This window comes from Salvelinus alpinus, chromosome 5, assembly GCF_045679555.1.
Source record: "Salvelinus alpinus chromosome 5, SLU_Salpinus.1, whole genome shotgun sequence".
NCBI lineage: Eukaryota > Metazoa > Chordata > Actinopteri > Salmoniformes > Salmonidae > Salvelinus > Salvelinus alpinus.
In genome coordinates, this window is record NC_092090.1 from 73742712 (window position 1) to 73769317 (window position 26606).

The window sequence follows — 26606 nt, forward strand, 5'->3', positions numbered from 1 at the left end:
TAACCACCTGTACTCTACCAATACCGATAAAGGGGTCATCATATTTTCTCCTCCTATGTTACCAGGGGACAAGTTGGTGCCAAGTGCGCGAGACGTGCTGACGGACATCTATAAGAGTTGTGTCCACTCAGAGCAGATGCTGAGCCTCACGCCAGCCAAGCCTGTCAAAGTGTCAGACATCTACCTGAGCAAGGAGCAGATCAACTCCCAGACCCCTGGAAACCTCCTCCATGTCTTCTTCACTCACATACGGCCACCTAAGAAGGTGCTGGAGGACCAACTGACGCTGGTTGGTACACCACCCATGAGAGTGCTTGAACACACAAACTTGAAATATAGATATTATATGCTTAATTGACCCTGCCTCATCCACATGATTACACACATATGCACATCTATATGTTTATCTGAGCATTGCTATATGTTCTACAGATTCTGCGTAAATATGGCACCACCAAGCCCAACAAGAACAAATTCAGCAAGGTGGGTAAGGAACAGCACGCAGTCAAGGTGGTGAGCACCAAGAGACCCATCACCAAACCACCCAGCAAGGAGAAGTCTGTGCTCAACAGCGTCAGGTGAGTTTTAGCCCTCACCACACACACAATGCCACCCTGAAAGCCATTTTCCTAAATAGTTTCCACCCACACTTTTAAATTAGAGGCTTTGTAATTGCAGAAAGTAATGGGTTTCAAAATTATACTCCCCATAAGATGCTTTTCTCAACGCTTCCCACGCTCAAATGTGTTACTTAAATAGTCTTTCAAATTAACTTCTCATATTTAGGAACACAGAATTGCAATAAAGACTACCCTGTGGTTTCTTCATCCACTTACAGAAGGAAAATGGAGCGTGATTAAAGTTTGCTTATTATGCATAATCATCATATTAAGACTCATTCAGTATGCTGCCATGTCATCCATGACATTTGTCAGTACTCATTTAGACAAACATTTTCCATTGGCCCCTGTCCCTGTCCCTGACTTCTTTCCATGTCTTTATCAGGACTGCACTGAGTGAGAAGAGTGTACCGAAGCCCAAGACCCCTGAGAAATCAAGGCCTGATGAGAAGGACATAGAGAAATCTCCTGCCAAGAAGCCTGAAGGTACTGACGCTCTGTACCCTCTCGTGTTACCTACATGCATCTCTCACTTGAGTTGATTAAGATTTCCCTGAAGTTAGAATGTAGATGTGCAAGTTCATGTATTTATATGTGTCCTCCCTCTGACATAGTCCCAGAGGAGAAGTACCTGACTCTGGAGGGATTCCATAAGTTTGCTGTGGACCGTGCCAAGCAGGACATCCGTAGCGTGTGGAGGGCCATTCTGGCCTGCGGTTACGACCTCCACTTTGAAAGGTGAGCTTGGTGACACAACCCCTCCAAGCCCCTGCAGGCAGCCTGGGGATGGTAGGTCACATTCTTAGCTGAGTGGGGAATGGAACACACATGACTGGAGCAGGTTGTACACATTCAGAGCATGGAACACACTGTGACTGTTACGTCAACACATCACATATTTACACATGATGTACTCTAAGAAAATATTTTTCTTGAATTATCTGCATCACACAGATAATTCATAACACAGATTCCTGCACAGTGTGTAATCAGAGAAAGTCAGCTGGGGTAAGATTAAGCCATATGTATGTAGAGGGTCTTTTCATATCTAGTGACTGTTCCCCTTCTCTTCTGTTTCCAGGTGTACCTGTATAGACACGCGTCACGCCCAGAAGGCTTGTAGGAGGTGGAGTCTGGAGATGGACGTAGCATTGGTTCAGTACATCAACAGGCTGTGTGGTCACCTGGCCATCACACCTGCCAGGCTGCACCCCCACGAGGCCTACCTGGACCCCAGTGACATCGCTGATCCACGCGTGGCCTGTCTCCTCAGTATGTGACCTACTCAGTGACAGACCACGTCATCAGTTTACATACGCAAGCTATTTTTACTTGTTTGTATGGTATCGAACGTCAGTAAACGTGATTGTGAGTGTGTGTGTTTACATGTACATGGTTAGTGGGTGGGTGTGTGGATGGGTATGTGTGTGTTGCTGTGTTCACATTTCTCTTCTCTGATGTGCGTGCGTGTGTGTGTGGGGTGTGTGTGTGTAGATGTGCCTGTGGAGAGCTTGCGTCTACGCTTTGCTCTACTGCAGTCTCTCAACAACACCCTGGAGAGTTTCTTCCTGCCGCTGGTGGAGCTGAGACAAACACACACCTACCAGAACAGCATCGCAGCACTGCTCTGTGGGGCCAAAGGTGACACACACACATAACAATAACGTCTCAGCACAGCTTTGTCAGGTCAAAGGCACATAGTGTGCTGTATATGGGTCATTAAGGACTGGTTTTGTTTCAGGGCATTGACCTCTTGATAAATCTTTAAAACGTTTTACATTGTGACTGCCTCTGGGGGTCTAGGTGGGGCATATGAACTAGAGGTCTTCATGGGCCCAAAAAGTTCCAAAATGGATCCGTAGCCACCTGACCTGATATGCATAAATAAATAAAGTTAAATGGAGAACCGTTCCAAATGGACCCGAGGACAGTCTGACATGTTCTGAAAAGGACCTTAGAAAACAGACCCGTGCTTGTTCAGCTCTGAGAGTAGAAAAAGTGTGAGAAAGAAACCTCCAACTGGGTGCTGCCAGCACCATCAATAAAAAAACGATATTGGCCAAAATATCCACAGTTAATTGTCTTGAAAAAATATTTGTTTCGATGTGTACCATATTCAAAATTTTAGTCTTATTGTTTTTGTTTTTTACTTTCCTTAAACAATAATTGTTCAGATCTGACCACTAAATGCATCAGGGCATTGCATGCATTATAAGTGTCGACTTTATGGTATTAATATTTAAAAAATAAATATTAACCCTCTAGTGTCTAAGCCGGGGGAGGGGGTCTAAGCTAACATGGAATTGTTGTAAGATGGTCATACCAAGGATTATTTGACTATTTCATTTAGAATTTTAAGACCCCTTAAGGTCTAAAAAAAATATTTAAAAAAATTATTGGATGAAACATTGAATTTGGCATTACTGCTATTAGCTAACATAAACACATTGAATAACAGATTAACTACAACAGATAGTCCCCCCAAAAAATCTAAAGGAAGTTTAGTGTCTGCCATATATCTAAGAGAAATATCCCCATATTTTAGGCTCTAAACTATCTCCTTATATACTTCCATAATTACATTAAACTGGTACTGGGGACCTTCAGCCGAGGCTTGTGGGCGTCCTAGAGAATACAATTTTGTTTGTGAGAGTCTCGTTTTTCAATCCAAACTTTCAATAGTTTGTAGGCCAAACTGTTTGGACGCTACATACGATTTTGTGAGAAGACCGATTTTCGTAGATGTCTCAAAGTCTGACAAACACCGCTCTACAGTTGCTCTGCCACCTTTCACCGCAGATGCGGAAGGGCGATATCGGTGGAATCGGTTTATTGAGATGCAGGCCCATGCAAAAAATAACATATCTCTAGCTTAAACAGACAGATTTTGATGGGTATTTTTTATGTTAGTTAGATTTTCGCGAGGGTTAAGGGAGACATGCTTACGCATAGCCCTAGAGCGACTGAAATACAGCTGGAGATATGCCAGCGCTATGTTCCCGACATCGACAGATTTCTTTATACTTGTCAGATATGCTACTACTGCTATACATACAGTGCCTTCAGAAAGTATTTAGACCCCTTGAGTTTTTCCACATTTTGTTACGTTAGACTTACTCTAAAATGGACTAAATACATTTTTAAATCCTCATTCATCTACACACAATGCCCCATAATGACAAAGCGAAAACAGGTTTCAATTATGTTTTGCAATTGTATGCATAAAAAAATACTAAAAATGAAATACCTTATTTATGTAAGTATTCAGACCCTTTGCAATGAGACTTGGAATTGAGCTCAGGTGCATCCTGTTTCCATTTATCATCTTTGAGATGTTTCTACAACTTGGAGTCCACCTGTGGTTATTTCAATTGATTGGACATGATTTGGAAAGGCACACACCTGTCTATATAAGGTCTCACAGTTGACAGGGTATGTCAGGTCAAAAACCAAGCCATGATGTCGAAGGAGTTGTCCGTAGAGCTCTGAGACAGGATTGTGTCGAGGCACAGATCCGGGGAAGGGTACCAAAACATTTCTGCAGCATTGAAGGTTTTCAAGAACACAGTGGCCTCCATCATTCTTAAATGAAAGAAGTTTGGAACCACCAAGGCTCTTCCTAGAGCTGGTCGCCTGGCCAAACTGAGCAATCGAGGGAGAAGGGCCTTGATCAGAGAGGTGACCAAGAACCCAATGGTCACTCTGGCAGAGCTCTAGAGTTCCTCTGTGGAGATGGGAGAACCTTCCAGAAGGACATCAATCTCTGCAGCACTCCACCAATCAAGCCTTTATGGTATAGTAGGCCAGACGGAAGCCACTCTTCAGTAAAAGGCACATGAAAGCCCGCTTTTGTTTGCCAAAAGGCACCTAAAGACTCTCAGACCATGAAACATGGTGATGGCAGCATCATGCTAAGGGGATGTTTTTCAGCGGCAGGGACTAGGAGAGTAGTCAGGATCGAGGCAAAGATGAACGAAGCAAAGTACAGAGATTCTTAATGAAAACCTCCTCCAGAGCGCTCAGACTGGGACTGAAGTTTCACCTTCAACAGGACAACGACCCTAAGCGCACAGCCAAGACGAGGCAGGAGTGGCTTTGGGACAGGTGTGCCAAGCTTGTAGTGTCATACCCAAGAAGACTTGAGGCTATAATCGCTGCTAAAGGTGCTTCAACAGTAAAGGGTCTGAATAGTTATGTAAATGTGATATTTCTGTTTTTTATTTGTAATAAATTAGCAAACATTTCTAAAAACCTGTGTTTGCTTTGTCATTATGGGGTATTCTGTGTAGATTGATGAGGGGGGAAAACGATTTAGTCCATTTTAGAATAAGGCTATAACTTAACAAAATGTGGAAAACGTCAAGGGGTCCAAAGATAAGCATTATCTTGTTAGATTAAAGGAGTGACTCTGGTAGGCCTTCCTCAGCTCAAGTTCAACTGTCAGAGTCAGTTGGAGTGCCGTTGCGCAAGCATTGCCTTCACAGGCCTGCAGTAGCTAAGCCTAATGATAGCCATAGCACACCAAACCTTCACCAAGGGTCTTAACTTTAATAGGGTAATACCAAAAGTAAGTCAAGTCATTGTTTATAGGGTAAATACAAACAGGTTATTATATTGTGGCATTCAATTAAGTTTTGCATCTTTTGGTTTTTCCTTTTCATGGTTTGAATCCGAGTAGCATAGTGGGCCTACTGGTAATTCTATTATATTGCGGCAAACACATTACAACTGGAACTTAATTTGGCCCAAAAAATTCTCAACAGAATAAAACCTTCAAAAAAGTTAACAGGCTAGGCCTAAATTGCGGCTATAACCAACAACGGCGATTGCTTACTGTAGGCCTACCCAACAAATGACAGCAATAGGCTAATACTATTTATTTTACAACAGGCCTACTTTTAACCTTAAACTAAATACAAAGCACAAAATGAAAAAGACAGAACATGATTTAGCCAACGAAAATGTCTCAACAAAATGAAACAAAACACTTTTTGCGTAGGCTATTTAAAGAACTGATTTAGATGATTAAATAGGCCTATAATAATAATTATAATAATAATGATTTACAATGGTGATGATAATAATAATGACTAAACAATTGATAATAAGTACGAAAGTAGATAAATGAAAGGTAGAAAATTGCATCGAACCTGAATTGTGAGTTGTGCACAGTCCATTTGGCTGCGTCAATATTCTTCTCATCTTTGTCCACTACAATATCAAAACGTCCCGAGGACATTCCCCTTGTCGGTTTCTTTTCACTCTACTCTTTCTTCTCCAACTTTGGTTTTACATCAATGAAAAAGCACTTGGCAATCAACAGTAGCCTAGGCCAAGGCCCCTTTTACTCTTCTTTCTATCCCCTCTAGCAGTAGGCACACATCAGGTGAGCATTCGGAACCAGTTTCAGCTGGGCATAAGCTATATGTTTTATTGAATTACAATTGGCTGACACCGATAATAAGGCATTTCTCATCACACAAACACTAAATTAACAGAGTACAGGGCCAATTGGGTCCAGTTGTTAAATCAATTTGAATTGCACATACCCAAGGCTCATGGTAATTGTATCAGACCAAATACGAGACAAAATTCAGAATTTAGGACCCGGTCCTGGGTCGGATCTCAGAATTTCGTGTTTGTTGAAACCTTCAATATCTAATATGATCTGGATTAAAGCTTGCTGACCTTCCACCCATTCTACCTCCACCCTATCTCTATGCAGGACTGGTGTTCTATGATACCAAAGTGATAGTGATGAACCAGGTGCTGAACGCCACAGTACAGCGGACTGCAGACCACGCTGCCCCCGAGATCACACTGGACCCCCTGGAGATTGTAGGAGGTAAGCTCATAGGCCAAGCACAGAGTCCTGTTTTACGCTCATTCACATTATGCTCTCTACTTTGAGTGTTGATGGTGTGTGTGTTTCTCCAGGAGAGATCCCTTCGTCAGAGAACACCTACTTCTGCCAGGCAGCACGCCAGCTGGCCTGTGTGCCCTCGTCCCAGCTGTGTGTGAAGCTGGCCAGCGGAGGAGACCCCACCTATGCCTTCAACATCCGCTTCACTGGAGAGGAGGTCCACGGCACCAGTTAGTATTAACCTTCTTCCCCTAACTTTGTCCGCTTGGAATTAACTCTTGTGTTGGATCAGACTGCAGGTGAAACACTGTCTGTTGACCCCTGACCTCTGTGTCTCTCCAGGCGGTTCCTTCCGTCATTTCCTGTGGCAGGTGTGTAAGGAACTCCAGAGCTCTGCCCTCTCCCTGCTGCTCCCCTGCCCCAGTGTAGCAGCCAACCGCAACAAGGTACTGTACAGTGACACGCCTATCTGCCTTCTCCCTCAGTATGCCCTGGTTGCAGCACCATTTTAACACCAGGAAGAAAACAATGTCCAAATAGTTTGTGTACATTTGTATTAATCCTGCTCCCCACAGTATATACTAGGAGTATGAATCATGTCTAGATTGCAAACCAGTTGAGCACTGCATGGGCAATGATCACTGCATTACTGATAGGCTAGAAGGGTCTAACTTGATTGTGGTGCTTTTGTGCCGTTTTGTTCCAAAGGGGAAGTATATTCTGACGCCCTGTCCGATCAGCTATGCGGAGGAGCAGCTGCTGCACTTCTTTGGCCAGCTGTTGGGCATCGCCATCCGGGCAGACGTGCCACTGCCCCTGGACCTGCTGGGCTCCTTCTGGAAGGGCCTGGTGGGTGAGCCCCTGGACCCAGAGCAGGACCTGCAGGAGGCTGATCTGCTCACATACAACTACGTCAAGAAGATTGAGAGTGTAAGAGACAGTCGTCATATGGGCAGTGTAATGTAGTGACTCCTCTTTCTGGAAAAAGGACGGGTGATTTTGAAAGCTCTGACCAGAAACAACTAATCAGAACTGGTGAAGCAGGTTTTCCATGGTTCAGCAAGTATCTAGCCTATTGACCAATCCCTTTCTACTGTAACTCTATACTGTCCCTACGGTCACTGCTTTCTGCAGTTCACATCCAGACTGTAGTTTCTCCATTCCACTGTCCCCCCTTGTCCCCATGTTCAGTGTTCCATTGACCTCTACACAACCCTTGCCCTCTGCCCCCCAGGTGAGTGAGGAGGATGATCTGGAGGCCCTGTGTGCAGAGATCTCGTCCCAGCACCACTCAGGAGAAAGCCCCGACTCCCCCAGCCGGCCCTGCTGCACCTTCACCTACATCACCATGACCGGAGAGGAGGTGGAGCTGTGCCAAGGGGGAGACAACCTCAGTGTCAGGTACAGGGATATTCTGCCTCTATGGCCAGGGGACTTGTTCAGTTCATATGGGTCTCTGTTGATGTACTGTGATTCCCTTTACCCATCAGTTCTTCTCTAAAAATAATTTTACTTTCTGACTTTGACAGAATGTGTTATCTCTGTTTAACCCCTCTATCCCTCTACACTGTGTGTGTGTTTAGCTGGGAGAATAAGGATGTGTATGCGCGGGCATTGCGGGGCCTGCGTCTGCAGGAGCTTCAGAATGTGGAGTGTATGACAGCGGTGCGAGCGGGCCTGGGCTCCATCATCCCCCTGCAGCTCCTCACCATGCTCAGCCCCCTGGAGGTGGAGCTACGAACCTGTGGCCTGCCCTACATCAACCTGGAGTTCCTCAAGGTAGCTGATGCATACATCTGCCACCTCAAACCTACTGTACACACCCCTTCTGAAACCCTAGGACGCTCCAATCAACACTCCACTGTCCTCATCCTTATCCACCAGTAAGAAGTAATAGTCACAGCCAGGGCTCTAAAGTGTGACCAATTTGGTTGCGTATGCGACTAAATATTTTGCTGTGCGACCTGTAGTTTTATTTTGGACGCCAGTGCGACTTACAGAAAGTCCCCCAAAAATTCAATGCGTAAACAATATTTGGCCACAACACTCTTCTCTAAACTTCTCAAAAAAGACAGGCTGCCTCCCACGGCTGCTTGCTTCCAGTTCCCGGGCCACACACCCGAGCCCCGCCCCATGGCAGTCAAGCAGGCAGCACAGTTACTCCGTACTGTTTGTTTTCTCAACATGTTGTCAATTCATGCAATCAATATATTCTTCCAAAACAAGAATGATGCTGCTTTCCACATTGCTTCTAAATATGAATCCACATGTTTTCTCTATCTCTGTTAGTCTAAGGAAGTTGGCATGTGCCTAAAATAATACTAATCGCAAATGCTTATTGCTAACTAGCTTTTGGCTAGCTAAATGCCATTTAGACAAATGTACTAGCTAGTGCAAAGCAAATGTTAGCTCTAATACAGGTTGCTACCGGTGGTGGTGTAGATCAGTGTGTTTCTGCAACGGCATGTTCTGAATCTGATAGATTATTCTAAAATGTTTGTCTAAATGCAAAATCTATTCAAATGTGTTTAGAGCCCCCTGGGAAACACTGACCAACACTTTGGTTCCTACCCTACCCTCCTATCTGGCTTTTTTGTTTGTTGTCATGCCAAACAACACCAACCATATAATTAGAATAAGCATTCTATTTCTATGATTTCAACAGTTCACCAAAGTGTTTTGATCTATGTCGCAAATCAAATCGCAATATTTGGTTTTAAAAATCTGTTATATTTTTTGCCCATATCGTGCAGCGCTGGTAACTTTTACAAGTATATGCAAACTTTTGGTGGCACAGAAAGAAAGGAAAATTTATATTTTCCTCAGGAGATGTGCTTTAAAAGTAAGCAGGATTCATATAGGCCCAACGTCGGCTATATCTCAATCAATTAAAAAATTGACTTTTCTGGTGCTCCTACATTTTGTGGTGCTCCTAACTTCTCTAAGTTAGGAGCACCAGTGCTACACTGTAAAAAAAAAATATATATATATATGTTTACCCTGGTCTCGGTATAGAGTAATGAGAAGAAATCACTATATTTTTGGAGGGCAGTAATAGTGAATGTCTTTACCTAGGAGTCTCATCATTGTCCCTCTTTTGCCTGAACCGCTGTTATCTCTCCCTCCGTAGGCCCACACCATGTACCAGGTGGGTCTGATGGAGACAGACCAGCACATTGAGTTCTTCTGGATGGCCCTGGAGATGTTCACCCAGGAGGAGCTCTGCAAGTTCATCAAGTTTGCCTGCAACCAGGAGCGCATCCCCTTTACCTGCCCCTGCAAGGATGGGGGCCCGGACACCGCCCACGTACCCCCCTACCCCATGAAGATTGCCCCTTCGGACGGGGCAGCAGGTAAGTGCCGGGAAAAGTCAGTGTGTGGTGTGTGTGTGTCATAGAGAGATACAAGTCAAAGTCACTCGTGTTGCTATCTGCTTGTTGTCTTCAAACCTTGGAATTATTGAACATTTTGTTTGCTATGTTTACCCTTCCTGGATTTATTATGTCTGGAAATTAGTAGGGGTTGTTCTTTGGGGAGAAGATACAGAGCAGTTTTCTTAAAACGAAATACCTCACACCTCTGCTGTGTGTATTAGGCCTACTATGTAGCCTTCAAATAAGGGAACTGTTTATCGGCTTGTAGTTTATCAGGCTCCAATGAAGATTTTTGGAACTTCTCAAAGGACTTTTTATCCCACATTTTGGACACTAGACTCCCAAAAACATTTTATACCCATGTCAGCCTCCAATTACAGCAGTATGAACTGCACATTTAGATTAGAGCACACGTAGTTTCCGGGTTAGGGGAGGGTTTGGCCAGGGTAGGCTGTCATTGTAAATAACAATTTGTTCTTAACTGACTTGCTTAGTTAAGTAAAGGTTGAATAAAAAAATGAAAGATTAGAGGTACGGGCCATTATTGACATGGAAAACATGGGATTGATTGAAAATAACTTTCTAGACTGTACATAATACTCTCCGCAGATTAATTTAAACATGGTAGAAGTGCACTTGAGATGATACATTTTTTAAAGGTTATATTATACATGTGACATTTCCACCTGCAAAATTCATGAAGAAATACAATTTAGGCCTAAAATATTACATGTTGCTCCTTTAATGTGTTAAGCTGCTTTTTCTTCCTACAGTATGTTTACCTATTTGTGTGGTTTCCAGGTTCGCCAGACTCTCGCTACATCCGGGTGGAGACCTGTATGTTTATGGTGAAGCTGCCCCAGTACAGCTCCCTGGATGTGATGCTGGAGAAGCTGCGCTATGCCGTCCACTATCGTGAAGACCCTCTCAGCGGCTAAAGGGACCTGATGGAGTACACCACCTCCTCCATATGATGTCGCTTCAACACCAACCCTACTATTTCTTACCCATACGGCCCCACCCTTTCACCACTCCATCCCCCGCCCACCTTTACCTTCGCCCTCTCCTGAAGAGCTGGGACTACCCACAGAACAGAAGGCCAACCTGCTTTACCAAGAACACACTGAAGCTTTTCCTTTCTTGGCTTGTTTTATGTTTGGCTTTGTACCAGCGCTTCATTTCAATAACATTTGTAATCAGGTTGAGCCTTTCAGGAGTGCGTTTTGACTCATGTTTTCAGACCTGATGTAGGGGAGTTCAGCCCCACTTGCCTTGACACTGATGTTCATGTCTCTTCTGGTTGCACTGAGTTTTGGAGTGACATTGAGGTAACTCTTTGATCACTACACTGAGTGGGAGGGAGCTGTGACAGGGCACATACCATTTTTCTTTATTGGGGAAGTTAATCTCTTCCACCTTATTTCTCCTCACTTTTCTTTATTCTTCCTCTCCTCCCTCTCAGAGGTCCTTACAGTTCCCCTCCCACTCACTACCAGAGGGGACTATCTTTCTAAGGCATGCCTTTACCACAAGCAGCACCTCCTCAAAAAGGGGAGAGGGAGGCTCAGTGTGAAAAGGGAACCCCAAATATTCCTCTGGAAGCAAGAGTTGAGTATTGTTTGATGTTTGAGATATAGTTCATTTTAGATATTAAGTGGACTACTATGATGCTGCCTATTTATTACCAGTTCAGCTCTCTGCATTCAAAACGTTGACAAGCGCTGTATAGGACATTATATAGTTACTGCCTGTAAAGTTGGACTGCTAAAGGACAAAACTAGCTATCTGCCTATATTATACGGTGAATATATTTTATTCAAGTCTATTAAGAGGGTATATAAGTCATGTAAAAAGTCATTTTAATCTATTAAGTTGCAGTTTTGAGTTTAAGGTATCCTAGTAGCTGTGGCAGAAGGGTAAGGTCACGCACACTGAAGCTGGACTACCAGACTAAAGCTCTACCTGGTTGCCAGATTTGGCCTTCTGTGTTGCCAGATCTCCTATACTTGCATTTCAGGTTGCAAAACCTGTGTTGCTTTGTGAAATGAGAGAGAGATGTTCTCCTGAGCTGCTTGTGTGCTACTGCTACTGAATGTGTGCCGAATCCCCCTGCCCAACACACAATACACACACCAGGGGGTTGAATTCACTTTCATTTTGCCTTTTTATAGATTTCCTGTGATGAATGAGCAGGATTTCTATTGGGTTTTTTGTTTTATTTTACCCATAACCAAAATGTTTAGCTGTGTAAAGGAAAAATGTAAATATACTTCTACGTTATATTTGATGGCAGTTTTTTTGAATTGCTGCATCACTTCACCAATGATTTTTGGTTTTGTTTGTTTTGTTCTGCACTATTCTTCCAGGGAAAAAATATTATTTAAAAATGAGCTAACTAGGATATTCTTTATTGGATATCCAGTTTGTTGGGTTTTTATTTTTTACAGATTTTGAAATTACCAGTAATGTATCACCTTAATGTCTTGCAGGGCCGGATTACCGAACGGGCACACAGGGCAACCCCCCCCCAAAAAAAAAAAAAATAGCATATGATAGCAAAATGTGTAGACTTGCAGGAAATTTGCTTTAAAACGTGAAAATCTTATCTTAGCCCCTTGGCAAAAAGTGTAGAATTGCAGGAAATTCGCTTTAACACTGCAAAAAAACATCTTAGCCTCATGACAAAATGTGTAGAATATCATTATAAAACTGCACATTTTTCTCTGCACCATGGCTTAATGTGTTGAAATGCATTATGTTTTTGGGGACGTCGGTTCCCCCGGGGCCCCAAATGCAGTAGTCCGGCCCTGATGTCTTGTAACTCAGATGGATTCTATCACTCGTTCTCTTCTACTCCATGGTGAAACATGTTTTCTTGTGTGAGTAAAACAGCCATTTGACTTGGATGGGACCTGAAGAACACGACAGCTACCGCAAAATATTTGAGATGGATGTTTGGATTGCTTGCCAATTTAGTTTTGGTTTTGTTCTTTTAAAGGGTAAATTGCTGCTAACAAGGACGCTCCTTCTATTCCTACCTCTTTTGGAGGAGTAGAACAGACCATTACAAAGGACATTCATACAAAGAGGTGTTGAGATAAGAAAATGTGTTCTGTACATTTACTTGATATTTATTACAATTATTTATGGTTGCATTAAATTAACTTTTACTGTCTTACCTCTGCACATCAAACATAACACAGATCTTTAAAATGGACTATACAGAGGTAGACGATAATATGGAGTTTGAGATTTCTGTGTCACAATAAAACATGTCTTGATGTAAGCATGTTTTGTTGACTTATTGCTCTTGTCAGGACACACACAGGAAAAATTAAACATAAGACAGGCGCTGGACTACAACCCAGAAGGAAGAGAATATCCTGGCAAGAGGCAAAAGCCCTCGCACTGAAAAGGTTGAAGTGGAGAGCCATGGTGGACGTTCCCAAGGAGGTCAACAGGTTTGTCAGTATTTTATATATTATAATTTCTTCTATTTGAGTGTTTTTCTCGCAGCCACATTCACACTGGCATTTAATCACAGTGTAAACCCACTTAATCTGCCAGTCTTTGCTCAGATGTGTGTTTGCCAAAGAATAGCCTGTCAGATAAATTGTGATGCTTTTCTTCACACATCAACAAAACCTCAAGCGTTTACCGAAAGGGTTTTGAAAGATAAAGGATCTGGTTATCTTATGTCCCCACAGACCATTGTGTGAAAGACTGGGTGCTGACCATGACAGATGAAGCTGGCTACTCTGCTTCCTTATTGCCATCCTTCTGCTGTATGTTTTATCTAAGGGCCCTAGCTAGTCCCAACTCCAACACGTGTTACATCACCCCATCCTGCTATATAAACCAGACACCTTTTCAGAGCAGCAAGTGCCAGGCCAGTTCCAGCTGGATCTGTGCCTGTCTGACAACTGTCACCCCCACTCCACCCTTTGGTACGCTACACATTGTGCCCTGTTGCATGCTATATAAAGCCCAGACTGCGTGTATCTTGGGCTGCATGTTAGGAATTCTGAGAATGTTTTGTGCTGGGACTCTTAAGGTGGTTTGGGTCATTTGAAAGGGGGAAGGAAGCTTTTCGTCAGAGGGCCTCTTTCACAGCTGGCTGATCACCTCAAGACCCAAGGCCTGCTGCCTCCTTTTTAACGACCTGCCAGCCAATGAGGAAAAAGAACTGGGTCACAGCCCTCGATGACCGGCCAATTGGATGAGGGAGGGGGAAAAAGTTTGACTTCCAGCGTATTCCGTCATCTCAGGCAGGGACACATAGGATTAGAGGAGCAACAAGGTGCGTACTGACCTGGCCAAAGCACATTCTCACTAAGTGTAACCATCCAAACCCAACTGAACATTTGACATCATTGTGCAACATATGACAGCACAGGTGTTTGGAGCTTCCCAGTTCATCACTAATGTCACAAATTAGTTATACAGGATATCATTTTCAAATAATTTATAGGCTTTAGTTATGGCCCAAGGATGCTGTGTTATCAGGCTGGAACACCTTTTGTGTTATATAACCAAGTTATATAAGTTGTATTGTAGATAGCAGAATAAATCGTAGGACAGACCTTGTCATACTTATCACCTGAAATTATCAATTGTAAATTATATGGTCTGTCTGGAGAACAGGGCCGGCTTGAACCTTTTTGGGGCCCTAAGCGAGATTTGGTTACAGGCGTTTTAAAGTAAATTTCCTGCAGTTCTACACATTTTGCAATGGGGTGGATATTTTGTTTTGCATGGCCAGAGTTCAGGGCCCCCTGGCCGGTATACAACTAAAATTATGTCTGATTTTGGGTGACTAAAGCCTCCATAATGATGCCATCACTTATTTATTAACATCAATATTATGGAAACTGTTTTAATATTTGACAAATAGCCTAAAGCTGTATGTACAGTTGAAGTCGGAAGTTTACATACACTTAGGTTGGAGTCATTAAAACTCGTTTTTCAACCACTCCACAAAGTTCTTGTTAACAAACTATAGTTTTGACAAGTCGGTTAGGACATCAACTTTGTGCATGATACAAATAATTTTTCCAACAATTGTTTACAGACAGATTATTTCACTTATAATTCACTGTATCACAATTCCAGTGGGTCAGAAGTTTACAAACACTAAGTTGACTGTGCCTTTAAACAGCTTGGAAAATTACAGAAAATGATTTCATGGCTTTAGAAGCCAATTGGAGGTGTACCTGTGGATGTATTTTAAGGTCTACCTTCAAACTCAGTGCCTCTTTGCTTGACATCATGGGAAAATCAAAAGAAATCAGCCAAGACCTCAGAAAAAAATTTGAGACCTCCACATGTCTGGTTCAGCCTTGGGAGCAATTTCCAAACGCCTGAAGGTACCACGTTCATCTGTACAAACAATAGTACGCAAGTAGAAACACCATGGGACCACACAGCCGTCATACTGCTCAGGAAGGAGACGCATTCTGTCTCCTAGAGATGAACGTACTTTAGTGCGAAAAGTGCAAATCAATCCCAGAACAGCAGCAAAGGACCTTATGAAGATGCTGGAGGAAACGGGTACAGTTCCTATATCGACATAACCTGAAAGGCCGCTCAGCATGGAAGAAGCCACTCCAAGAAGCCACTCCAGAAGTCGCTCCAAAACCGTCATAAAAAAGATCGTACTTTTTGTAGAAATGTCCTCTGGTCTGATGAAACAAAAATAAGAACTGTTTGGCCATAATGACCATCGTTATGTTTGGAGGAAAAAGGGGGAGGCTTGCAAGCCGAAGAACACCATCCCAACTGTGAAGCACGGGGGTGGCAGCATCATGTTGTGGGGGTGCTTTGCTGCAGGAGGGACTGGTGCACTTCATGAAATAGATGGCATCATGAGGTAGGAAAATTATGTGGATATATTGAAGCAACATCTCAAGACATCAGTCAGGAAGTTAAAGCTTGGTCGCAAATGGGTCTTCCAAATGGACAATTACCCCAAGCATACTTCCAAAGTTGTGTCAAAATGGCTTAAGGACAACAAAGTCAAGGTATTGGAGTGGCCATCACAAAGCCCTGACCTCAATCCTATAGAAAATGTCTGGGCAGAACTGAAAAAGTGCTTGTGAGCAAGGAGGCCTACAAACCTGACTCAGTTACACCAGCTCTGTCAGGAGGAATGGTCCAAAATTCACCCAACTTATTGTGGGAAGCTTGTGGAAGGCTACCCGAAACGTTTGACCCAAGTTAAACAATTTAAAGGCAATGCTACCAAATAGTAAATGAGTGTATGTAAACTTCTGAACCCCCTGGGAATGTGATTGAACAAATAAATAATTCTCTCTACTATTATTCTGACATTTTACATTCTTAAAATAAAGTGGTGATCCTAACTGACCTAAGACAGGGAATTTTTACTATGATTAAATGTCAGGAATTGTGTGAAACTGAGTTTAAATGTATTTGGCTAAGGTGTATGTAAACTTCCGACTTCAACTGTATATTCAATGGGCAGACTACACTATTTCGATAAATTTGGCTTATCAAGGGCATCAGGAAAACTCTCCATTCAAGCTGGTCATTTATAAGGGTTTTATGACCCTGAAAATGTAGGGATCTTAGAAGACACCTGAACCAAATCCTGACTTGTCAAGATGATCAATAAGATAATATTGATTATCATAACTTTTAAGCTAGACTTGTCAAAATAGTTTTGCAGTGTAACATGCCTTCTTACTAGACGCTTTTGTTATGTCATACCAGAACTGGTTGTGACCAGATATCACCAGATTTCTCTTTATAAGACTGAATGTAATTACACTGTAATTCAATTTTACCTGCCATGGTTATTAGCAAAGTCAATCTGGCATGGTATGGTGTTATTTTGGTATAGCAACGATAACCGGTTTAAAAAAGCACTTGTCTTCACAGTGGTGGTCATGGATAGGTCGGTGATATGTCAAACCTTCAAATGCTGAGTGCTTCAATATATCATCTTTAGGATTGATCCCCTGACCTGCAGTGAACCATATGACTGGCCAATTAAAAATGCATCTAATTATAACCGATTATAAGAAAAGGTGTTCCAGACAGGATATTCAGGAAAAAATAAATATAATTTATTTTTAAATATCACTCATACAGTACAAAAGAGGGAGAAGAAAATACAACCAAAGGTATATTTTGCATGAACATAAAACATGCTAAATACAAACAACAATACAACTCTACTTGGTTAACTTTAACCCAAGAAGTTAATCATCTAGGTCAGAGGTATTCAACTCTTAACCTACGAGGTCTGGACTACTGCTGGCTTTCAGTTATACCGGATAATTCACTGCACCCACCTGGTGTCCCAGGTCTAAATCAATCCCTGATTAGAGGGGAATAATAATTTTAAAAAAGCAGTGGAACTGGCTTCGAGGTTCAGATTTGAGTTGGAGGGATCTAGGCACAGGAGGATGCTGAGGGGAGGACGGTTCATAATAATGGCTGGAATGGAGTCAATGGAATGTTATCAAGCACATAGAAACCATGTGTTTTGTGTTCGATACCATTCCATTGATTCCGTTCCAGCCATTACTATGAAACCGTCCTCCCCAATTAAGGTGCCACCAGCTGCCTGTGGATCTAGGTTATTCAATTCAAAGACTACTACTGCCAGAGTAGTAGATTATCTGTATGCCTATCAATACGTATCTACCTTAGCATTAGGCTATTGATGAATCCATAGTCAGTTAATCCTTCAGTCAGTCAGCCCCTTTCAGGAGTTCAAGAGTAGGCCTATACTGCACACTGTCTGGAATGATTTGGCCCCATGGAGTTCATGAACCTGTTCGAATGCCCTTATTGGTAGTACCCAATGGAGTAGGGGAGCTGCAACTGGAAGGATCGGGTTAATAGAGGAATGGAGTGATGGAGAAAGGATAAGCAGGACGCAAACATGTCTGTCTGTCTAGCTAGATGACATGCCAAGCTGCTTCTTCAGTTTCTGGAGCTGTTTCATGCTGATGTTGTTGCCTCCACACACCACGATCACCACAGGTCCCAGGTCCCGCGCCAGCTTGCCCTCCTTCTGCAGTCTGGGGATGATGTCACAGTACACAGCTGCCAGGGCAGCACCACACGCAGGCTCCACTAGGACCTTCTCATCGTCTGGAGGAGGAGGGAGAAAGAGGAATTTAGTGTCAGAGAGGCTTGTGGGCATGTCTAGGTATAGTAATCCTATGACCCTCTACACAGCTGTAGCCTACGCTATGTTATACTCACCAACAAAGCGCTCGACAGCTTTGACAGCCTCCTGGTCTGTGACCAGCTCGGAGTAAACTGTGTGTTCACCAGCAAGTTTCAGGGTCTGTGCAGATACTCTTGTCAGGCCCAACGTGGTGGCAATGCTGTGGAGTTGAAAATGATAGAATTGTTGTTGTGCACAGGGATCGCCTTTTTGTGCTAAAATATGACTGTTTGGCTGTAATGTTTCAGTGACTCTGGTCTCTCAGTGTGAGGGTGACTCTTACCTTGTGATCTCAGGCAGAGTGATCAACTTCCCAGCCTTCATAGCAGCATTGAGACTGTGTGCCCCCACAGTTTCCATAGCTATGACTGGAACATCGTTCCAGCCGGCACGGCGCAGTCCTTCAACAACCCCGTTCATGAGGCCTCCACCGCCAACAGACAACACCATCGCACCAGGCTTCTCCTGCAGCTCGGACTCCAGCTCCTTCACCAGAGACATATGGCCCTCCCTACACACACATTGAAAAGACATTTAAAAAGTGAGTTTTCAGTTTTCATTCACAAAGCATGTCATGACGCATAGCAAAACAGTCCTTAGAATCTGCTTTGTATACAGCGTTCTATGCTGGCTGGAATGGAACACTAGCTATCTTTCAAACTGATCTACGTTGTAAATTGTTCATGAAAAGACATAGGCTGCAGGTTCCATTATAATGCTGCTGATAACAATGAAGTGTATTCAGCTGAGGTGTATAATTAGTGTTTGGCTATGAAATAAACCAGAAATATCTGTCTGCCAAAAAGGGTTCAGTAACCTTGTCGGATTAAATGATCTGAAATCCCTCCTCTTGTTAACACCAGCACAAAATTGCATGATAAGATATCCTGCTCCATTCTGCCAATCAGCTTTCCTCATAATTTCATGGAAAACACTCTTACTATGACTAAGATTACACACACAGAGAATAGAGCAACACTGATGTTGCGGAAGTGTATTGAATATGGCATCTGTCACTCACCAGATGAGAGGGTCATCAAAGGGAGAGATGAAGATCCATCCAGGGTTGTTGGCCACAAGCTGTTGTCCATATTCAATGCTCTCATTCAGCGCCTTGCCATGAATCACCACATTGGCGCCCTCGTCCCTCAGCCTCTCCACTGTTGGTTCCGGGGTGACACTGGGCACGACGATGGTGGCAGGTACACCAAGCTTACGGGCAGAGTAGGCAGCCGCCATACCAGCATTTCCTCCTGTGATGGAGCAATGACATCGGCCACTTTAGGAAAATGGATACTATACAGAGAGTGCTTGTCTGAAAGAGCCCATAAGCTTATGGAATTCTGAGATAATGTTACGCTTCTTGTGTTGTGATAAAAAATGTAATGGTGATTTCAAGGTAAGGCTGTGATCGGTTGCTCACCTGAACAGCAGACGAATCTCTCGCAGCCTCGCTTGGCCCACTGAAAGACAACAATGAGCACATGACATGACGCACAGTTCTGTTTCCCTTTACGAGAAGAGCTCAAGGACCCCACATTAAAAATACTACCCCCCCCCCCGCATTGCCATGATAACCCGGTGTTCAGACTTGGACTGACCTCAAACTGGTCTGGACTGGTCCTACTGGGAACATGCTATATATATACACAATCCCCCTCACCATCCACACCCCCAACCCACTACTGATTTGCTGCGTACTAGCACAACCTATTATGTAACACCAGCACCCAGTCTTATCACAAGCACACCCTCCCTCCACCCACATCCTTTCCCTCTCCTAACTCATGAGCCTAAGCTGTAGATATGGGTGATTCACTCACTGTCTTGCAAAGGTGTCCAATGCCCCTGATTTTGAAGGATCCTGTGGGCTGGGATGAGTCAAGCTTCAGATAGACAGAGGTGCCTGCCACTTTGGTTAGGGCAAGGCTCTCCCTCAATGGGGTGGCCACGTGAAGAGCGCTATCCTGTGGGTTCTTCATTTCTCTAGCTGAGAACAGACAAGTTGAGGAATTAATCTCTGTTCCAAGTGTGAACAATGAATACGTACACACAATTAATTCAATACATTTCAATAATTGTATACCTTACTAAAAACAATGGATAACCCCCCCCAAAAAAAATATATAACTGTGCACTTAGTGTTTATTCACAATGATCAGCAGTGGATACAAGCATTCGAGGAAGAGCTCCATATCAATGAACATCACCCTCATTAAAGGTTGAGTTCAATATCACTATATTAGCACTACAGAAAGAAGATAAACATCAACCTATATACAAGCAAGCAAGGGAGTAGACTGCCAATCTATTTAAGACATAATACAAACTTAGGGATGAATACTGAAAAACAACCGGTGGTAAATGTGTCTTATAACAACCAGACAGGTGCTTATAATAGCATAATTAATTACATTACGATTTCTTACTACAAATTACTTCTGTATTATCATAATTTTCTTTCAATGCACTTACAATGTATAAAATCACTGACCCTATAAACAGAAAATATGAATCATTCAAACAAGCACATCTGTTTCAGGTTTTAAGACCAAGACATTCAAAGCAAGAATCATTTTCAAAACATTTTACTTTACCTTAGTAGACTTCTGTTTTAGAGTAAAATGCTAACTTCTCCAAAGTCAGGTACAGTGGGACACTAGACAGTTCCAGTAGAGTTTTCCCTGATGAGAACTAGTAGGTGGATTTATACCTACAGTAGAGGGCTAGGCAGCAACGACCTCCCTCTGCAACCAATCACCATTGGGCACTCCTCCGCTGTCACAACACCCCGAATTCCTTTAGACTAGACAGGTGGGGATGTAAGACCTTATGCCACCGAATAAGGAATTTGACCCCCTTTTCCTCTAATAAGTAGGCCTAAGTATAAGACAAAATAATATATTGTATATTTCTGTCAAATGTATTGATTTAAGATACCAAGGTGATGTGGTCAATTTCATTAACTAATATTGATCACCTTGACCTCAACATTTCAGCAAAATAGGGCTTTATTATAATGAAACAGATATATCTTTGGAAATTAATTTATTTTGTAACTGTCCTGCATATTAATTAAGATACATTATATTTAGAGTTGCTGGGCCTATAGGAACTGTATCATAACTCTTAAATGGGCACCTGAACTTACATCATGCCAGGCCTTCAGTATGTAATAGACCAAACAGATGCTAAAATTATGATGCTCAGAATTTGTATAATGGAAACAACGTTATACTCGACTTATTTCCACTCCCTATAGTAGGAGAATACCCAATACAAAAAGGAAAGCTTTTATTCACAAATACACGGTTGTGTATCTTGCTTTTATGTCCCTTGCTTTAGTTGTATTGACATTTTACGCACGTTATTGACTACTCCACTAATAATTTAATCATGGGGTCAAAATTTTGGTCAGTCAGTCAGTCTATAGATAAATGTTGCATGTAGACAATTTTTACACTGTGTCCTTTGCTCTGGCTTGTTGCAGGGATCCACACCATCGGCATTGCCAAAAGAGTCGCAACTATTTTGACTCTGCACCGCACTACCAAAAGCGGTGGGTTCGACTGTGACATATCCACGAGTGGAATCTGCTCAGCCGCAGCAAATGTCATGTTGACAACTCAAACCTGCCTGATCCGACTCTAAGCCGGATCCGGCAGGTTTAAATCGTCGTCAACATGACATTTGCTCCCGCAAGAATATGCAGTATAACAAGTATATTCACAGACATTTTTGCTGACAATAAATTAATCAATGATCCGTATGAACCGTAATATCGCTGTCTGGATGGACAACTCACAGTAAAATAGCCCATTGCAAAATATCAAAGTTAAATAGACTATATATCATGCTATTTAGAAATGCATTGCTGGACACTATTTAACTAATTTCAAACACATAGCACCAACATATTTTAGACCATGCATTATCTTTAAAGTTATGCATGTACATCTAAATACAAACATTGAAATAAAGTTATTCTATTCTATCAAATAACATCTGAAAATTGTCATAATGGTGAAATGACAGCCCTTCTACGCTAGGTTATTCAACGATTACGCACATTAATGTAGTCTTCGACAAAGCCTTTCCTGTCTCAGAATAAAATGTATGAGTCTCTGTCGATGAACTAGAAAAAAATAAACATGTTGTTGGAAACGTGATCAATGTCTAAAATCACAACTCGTTATGTGCAGTTCGAACTAGGTAAAAGCCACACACTTCACGTGCGTCTGGAGAGGTTCATGGTCAGAGGACAAAATATAAACAATCACTGCCAATGATGTGCATTCTGTCAAATACTGTCCCCATGGTGAGGACATTTGATAAAACAATAGGGCTGAGTAAAAGTTGCTGACTGATTGTATATTATAGGCTACACTTGTAATGACACCAATAGACCTAAAACAAAATGTGATCTACAATGTATCTCTTTGTGATCTCTCCATGATTGTGTAGTGCGCGCAATACCCAACGGTGTCACGCATCATATAGGCTATCGGTTTCAATATAGGAAAGTCCAGAAGCATACAGATCACAAACTGTTCCATTAACAATTAATGAAAATAAATGTTCAATCTGATTTTTGTCTACTTTTAAAATGATTATGTGTAATGTATTACTGCACATGTGCAGCCTAAATGTCTGAACTCAGTGAGCTGAGTAGCCTAGACATCTGAACGTTGTGAACTAAACTGGTCAGAGTCATAATCTGAATCTAAACTAAGATGTTAACCTAATCTTTTTCTCAAGTGTTTACGTCCAGACATTAGGACAGATAGTGCCGATTTAGATAATGGAGTGTTACCTGGAGCAAGTTGCGGTCGCACAGCGTGCGTTGTCTGCGTTATCATGGAATTTGCAACATAGGCTATGTGGAGGCATATCTTTATTCAAAGCCCTTTTATATTAGGCTTATTTTATAAATGTTTAGGACTATCATATAGCCCAATTCTATCTTTATCTTGAAGTTGTGTCAGTGCATTTAACACACAGGATGGCACATTGAGAGAGCGAGTCCAGGCTCAGGACAGAGACATCTACGACAGGTCTACACGTATTTTGGCAGCGTCCTCTGGTGGCCAGTGTACTTTATCCACTGGAGATTAAATAACGGAGTGCTGAGACGGTATTGATGGGACATAATTTAAGTTTATTATGGGCATAGTACGTAGGCCCACGCGTGTTGAATATACTCAACATACACAAATAAACATATTTTTCAAAACTATGCCCAAAAGCAAATAGGCTATGCATGCGTAAATATAGACAATTTGAAATGTGGATAGTGGACAACAATATTACATATAAATGTATGCATTCACTACTGTAAGTTGCTTTGCTAAACTACTAAAATGTAACATAAAATATGATATAGGATAGTATACAAAGGAAAAAAGGCCTATGAACTATTTCCCATGAGGAGCACAACTTCGAGTGGCAGGCTATTTACATTGAAAGGGTCAATTCTAGGCTCCTTAGGTTCCTGCAACATAGGCCAGTAGGCTATAGGGCAGGGGTGGGCAATAATTTTGTCTCGAGGGCCACATTGGGATTTCAAATTTCAGCTGTGGGCCGCACAGATTTTTTCCCGGAATGATTTGTTTGTCAAAATCAATTTGCGGCCCAGAAAAAGGGAAGTTATTTGAAAACTTTTAGGTCCATTATAATTTCTACATACTTTGTATACAGTTGTAGACGTTCAAGAGTGACCTGGGCTCGGTTTCCGTGCCCTGGAGTGTTTTTTAACCCCAAAATAATACCCCCCCACCTCTGCTATAGGCTAGCTATGCCGATATGCATGGAAATTCCTCAATATAATACTGTCAAAAAACTCTACAGGGAATGGCAGAAAGTATTGAACTGTCCGGCATGCATGGGGACATTGAACAATTCAACACATATTCAGTACGTATTCAGTACGTATTGAGAAGCGTTGCTGGCCATGGTAAAAAATCTGTCTCTCGAAGAGCATTTCCACTGAGGGTAGGCCAATCAAGAGTGAGAAGGAAGTAGTAACATTCCACAGAGTATTGAAGACTCTTTATATATTCAAGATCAACGTGGTTTAGATTAGAATAAATAGCACACATTAAACAAATACAAACACAGGTGTAGGGAATGAAGACATGGTAGGCAAACTCCCCACTGTCACTAGGTAGCCTCCCTGCTAGCACATAATGTTCTGAGAACAATATGTTTCTTAGAGCTTGGTGAGAGTGTGGTTGTCCTATGGTTATTTTTCATAGCCTACAACCTTCCCACAACTTTATGGGAATGGTGCAGGATAGTTGCTTGGCTTTGGAACATTCTCAGCACATTTAAGGAATTTTCTTGGTATTTCCTTACTTTAACAGAAGGTTTCCTAAATGTTTAAACATGGTTACATTTCATTTCAATATTGGTAATGTTCTACACTGGGAATGTTCTCAAATAGTTCAGAGAACATTAAGAAACAACGTTGTCCTGTGGGAATTTCAGTGCTTCAGCATAACGTCTCCTACAGGTTTCCACTTGGTTCTATTTTGTCTCGTTCTCACATTATGAGAACGTTTAAGAAACAACATTCTTCTGTAGGAATTTCAATACTTCAGAATAACGTTTCCTACAGGTTTCCTCAAGGTTCTATTTAAAGTAATGTTCCCAAATTGTTCTGAGAACATTAAGACAACTTTCCATTATAAAAATGTAAGAAAACTTTATTAATGTTCAGAGAACGTTAGAATAATGTTATTTAAAAACATACATTCTGTTCTCAATATAAACAAAACTCTGTCTATCCTCTATCTTGTTAAGTGGCTTGCCTAGTGAAATAAAGGTTAAATATATATATATATATATATTTAAGTGTGTTCTTAAAGAGTGCTTGTTGGGGTCTGTTTGAATAGACTAAAATGAATGCTTTGTATGAGTAAAAAATAAAAACATGGAATGCTAGCTTCATCCTGGTGGCACAGTTGTATAATTCTAGAGATAGGAAACAGAAAATCATAGGTTTGAATCTCACTGATGCTATGCCACTATAAAAAAGGAATGTGTTTGCATGATTAATGCCTAAGCAATTGAAATGATATGTGTTCTATCTGTGCTTGGATTTCAAAACAGTTAAACTAAGCTAGCAGTGTTATTAAGTCTTATTGAAACATGTTCTGTGAATGTTATTTAATTAATTTCCATTCAAAGAACTTTAATAAAACCTCCCAGGAAAAACTTTCAAGGAACCATAGTAAAACATTCTCAGAATCTCCCTGCAACCTAAAAAATATACGTTCCCAGAACAGGCAAAATTTAAAATAAAAAGGTTAAGTTTTACCGGTCAGGAAACGTATGGCTTTGTTCCCAGGACAAATGGGAAACCAAATACTGACGTTCCTACAACTTCTAAGGAACCAAATGTGCTAGCTGGGCTGGCTGCCTATTCAATAAAACTGGCTCAATATACGTCTGCTCCACTGAAATCCGCTATGGCAACAGGGTTAAGGCGAGAAAAAAAGGAACAAGAATTTGACAACATGGCGCACTTTCCTTGAGAAAAGTTTCTCTAGAACGCAAACAAACCACGTTTAAGGTTACATTTTTACAGTTTCTCGACTATTTGACTAAAACCGACAGACTTTGGAAAGAATTGAAGACTTGTTGGTGGTAAAAAAAATAACTTTGCATTACATTTAGTGGCGTTTATCATGGGATGAGAAAAGCCCGTTGCAGAAGCCAAGTAACCTACATACACACAGGATGGAGAAGCAAGCAACTTTAAAGGAAAAGGTAAACAAACAAGAGCACAAAACTGCTGTAAAGTGATATGACTTAAAAAATATATGGCCTACCATACTAGTTCATTTTGTTAGTGAGTCGTTTTCAAATAACAATCACGTTCACTTTTGCTCTGTCGACTGGATATGGTCACTGCAAGAACGTCATAAACTCTATCGATTTTCCAGTCATGCTTAGCTATTAGGCTACAGATGAAGCGAGTCGACAGTCAGCTTTTAAACAAAAGGATGCCGTGTCAACGATAACGATGGTATCGAACAACATCCTGAATGACGCTATCAATGCTGCAAATCAGAATTCGAGACCTGTCCCACTTTACAATACAGTGGTATTTTAACTACAGTGCAGGGAAACTTTTTACAAAGTTATTACACGGGTGATGCAGGGAAACATTGTTACAAACATTGTTACTAATTTAATGAATTAAACCTAATTCTGTTTAATCCATTTCACTATCCCAGTATTGTAGTATGATGTAGGCCTATGCAGGGCTATTGTGAGTTAATTTGGAAATCTTTGAATTTAAGTACTGAAACTCCAGGCAGGTAACATTTGTAAGTAGGCCTATTCTCTTTAATAATCATAGATTCGTATATTTATTAATGTATATATTTTTTATAAGATGTATATATTTATTTATACACTGCATATCTTTCAATGTTAATACAATGTAGAAACAGTGTCAGTGAGCCATATGCATGTGGGATCCTTGATCCTACTTGCAACATTTATCACCTATGGAATTATCATAATCTCTTAAAATCAAA

At 41.7% G+C, this 26606-nt stretch overlaps 3 protein-coding genes across 8 annotated transcripts in view; 2 read left to right on the plus strand and 1 right to left on the minus strand.

Annotated features, from left to right (window-relative positions):
- LOC139576764 (probable E3 ubiquitin-protein ligase HECTD4) overlaps positions 1–13143 on the plus strand; it is a 58279-nt gene extending 45136 nt beyond the window's left edge. For all 4 annotated transcript variants that reach the window (XM_071403195.1, XM_071403197.1, XM_071403196.1 and 1 more), the window contains exons 62-75: positions 66–289; positions 433–578; positions 1006–1106; positions 1235–1358; positions 1702–1892; positions 2115–2261; positions 6346–6465; positions 6558–6713; positions 6826–6929; positions 7192–7413; positions 7718–7884; positions 8067–8262; positions 9614–9836; positions 10659–13143. In XM_071403195.1, coding sequence (XP_071259296.1) covers positions 66–289; positions 433–578; positions 1006–1106; positions 1235–1358; positions 1702–1892; positions 2115–2261; positions 6346–6465; positions 6558–6713; positions 6826–6929; positions 7192–7413; positions 7718–7884; positions 8067–8262; positions 9614–9836; positions 10659–10795 — 2258 coding nt within the window. In that variant the 3' untranslated portion in view covers positions 10796–13143. The remainder of the gene's footprint in view (positions 1–65; positions 290–432; positions 579–1005; positions 1107–1234; positions 1359–1701; positions 1893–2114; positions 2262–6345; positions 6466–6557; positions 6714–6825; positions 6930–7191; positions 7414–7717; positions 7885–8066; positions 8263–9613; positions 9837–10658) is intronic.
- Positions 13144–16923: 3780 nt separating this feature from the next.
- LOC139576767 (L-serine dehydratase/L-threonine deaminase-like) lies at positions 16924–26029 on the minus strand. Of its 2 annotated transcripts, none has more exons than XM_071403206.1 (7): positions 25893–26029; positions 19884–20050; positions 19484–19523; positions 19082–19313; positions 18344–18571; positions 18096–18220; positions 16924–17981 (listed from the first exon to the last, which is right to left on the minus strand). In XM_071403206.1, exons 2-7 carry the CDS (start codon positions 20040–20042, stop codon positions 17782–17784), a joined length of 984 nt encoding a protein of 327 aa, XP_071259307.1. In that variant the 5' UTR covers positions 20043–20050; positions 25893–26029; the 3' UTR covers positions 16924–17781. The 2 variants fall into 2 exon arrangements, with proteins under 2 accessions (XP_071259307.1, XP_071259306.1); XM_071403205.1 differs by lacking the exon at positions 25893–26029 and adding an exon at positions 20658–20814.
- The window catches only part of LOC139576766 (tetratricopeptide repeat protein 28-like), a 335467-nt gene continuing 334368 nt past the window's right edge, over positions 25508–26606 (plus strand). For both annotated transcript variants that reach the window (XM_071403202.1, XM_071403203.1), the window contains exon 1: positions 25508–25830. In XM_071403202.1, coding sequence (XP_071259303.1) covers positions 25801–25830 — 30 coding nt within the window. In that variant the 5' untranslated portion in view covers positions 25508–25800. The remainder of the gene's footprint in view (positions 25831–26606) is intronic.

Excerpts from the sequence above, each read along its gene's own strand:
- LOC139576767 (XM_071403206.1), bottom strand. The coding sequence starts at position 20,042 with ATGAAGAACCCACAGGATAGCGCTCTTCACGTGGCCACCCCATTGAGG. Across the intron at positions 19,524-19,883 it reads TTGGACACCTTTGCAAGACA|TGGGCCAAGCGAGGCTGCGA; the intron begins GTGAGTGAATCA and ends GTTGTCTTTCAG. Across the intron at positions 19,314-19,483 it reads GAGATTCGTCTGCTGTTCAG|GAGGAAATGCTGGTATGGCG; the intron begins GTGAGCAACCGA and ends GCTCCATCACAG.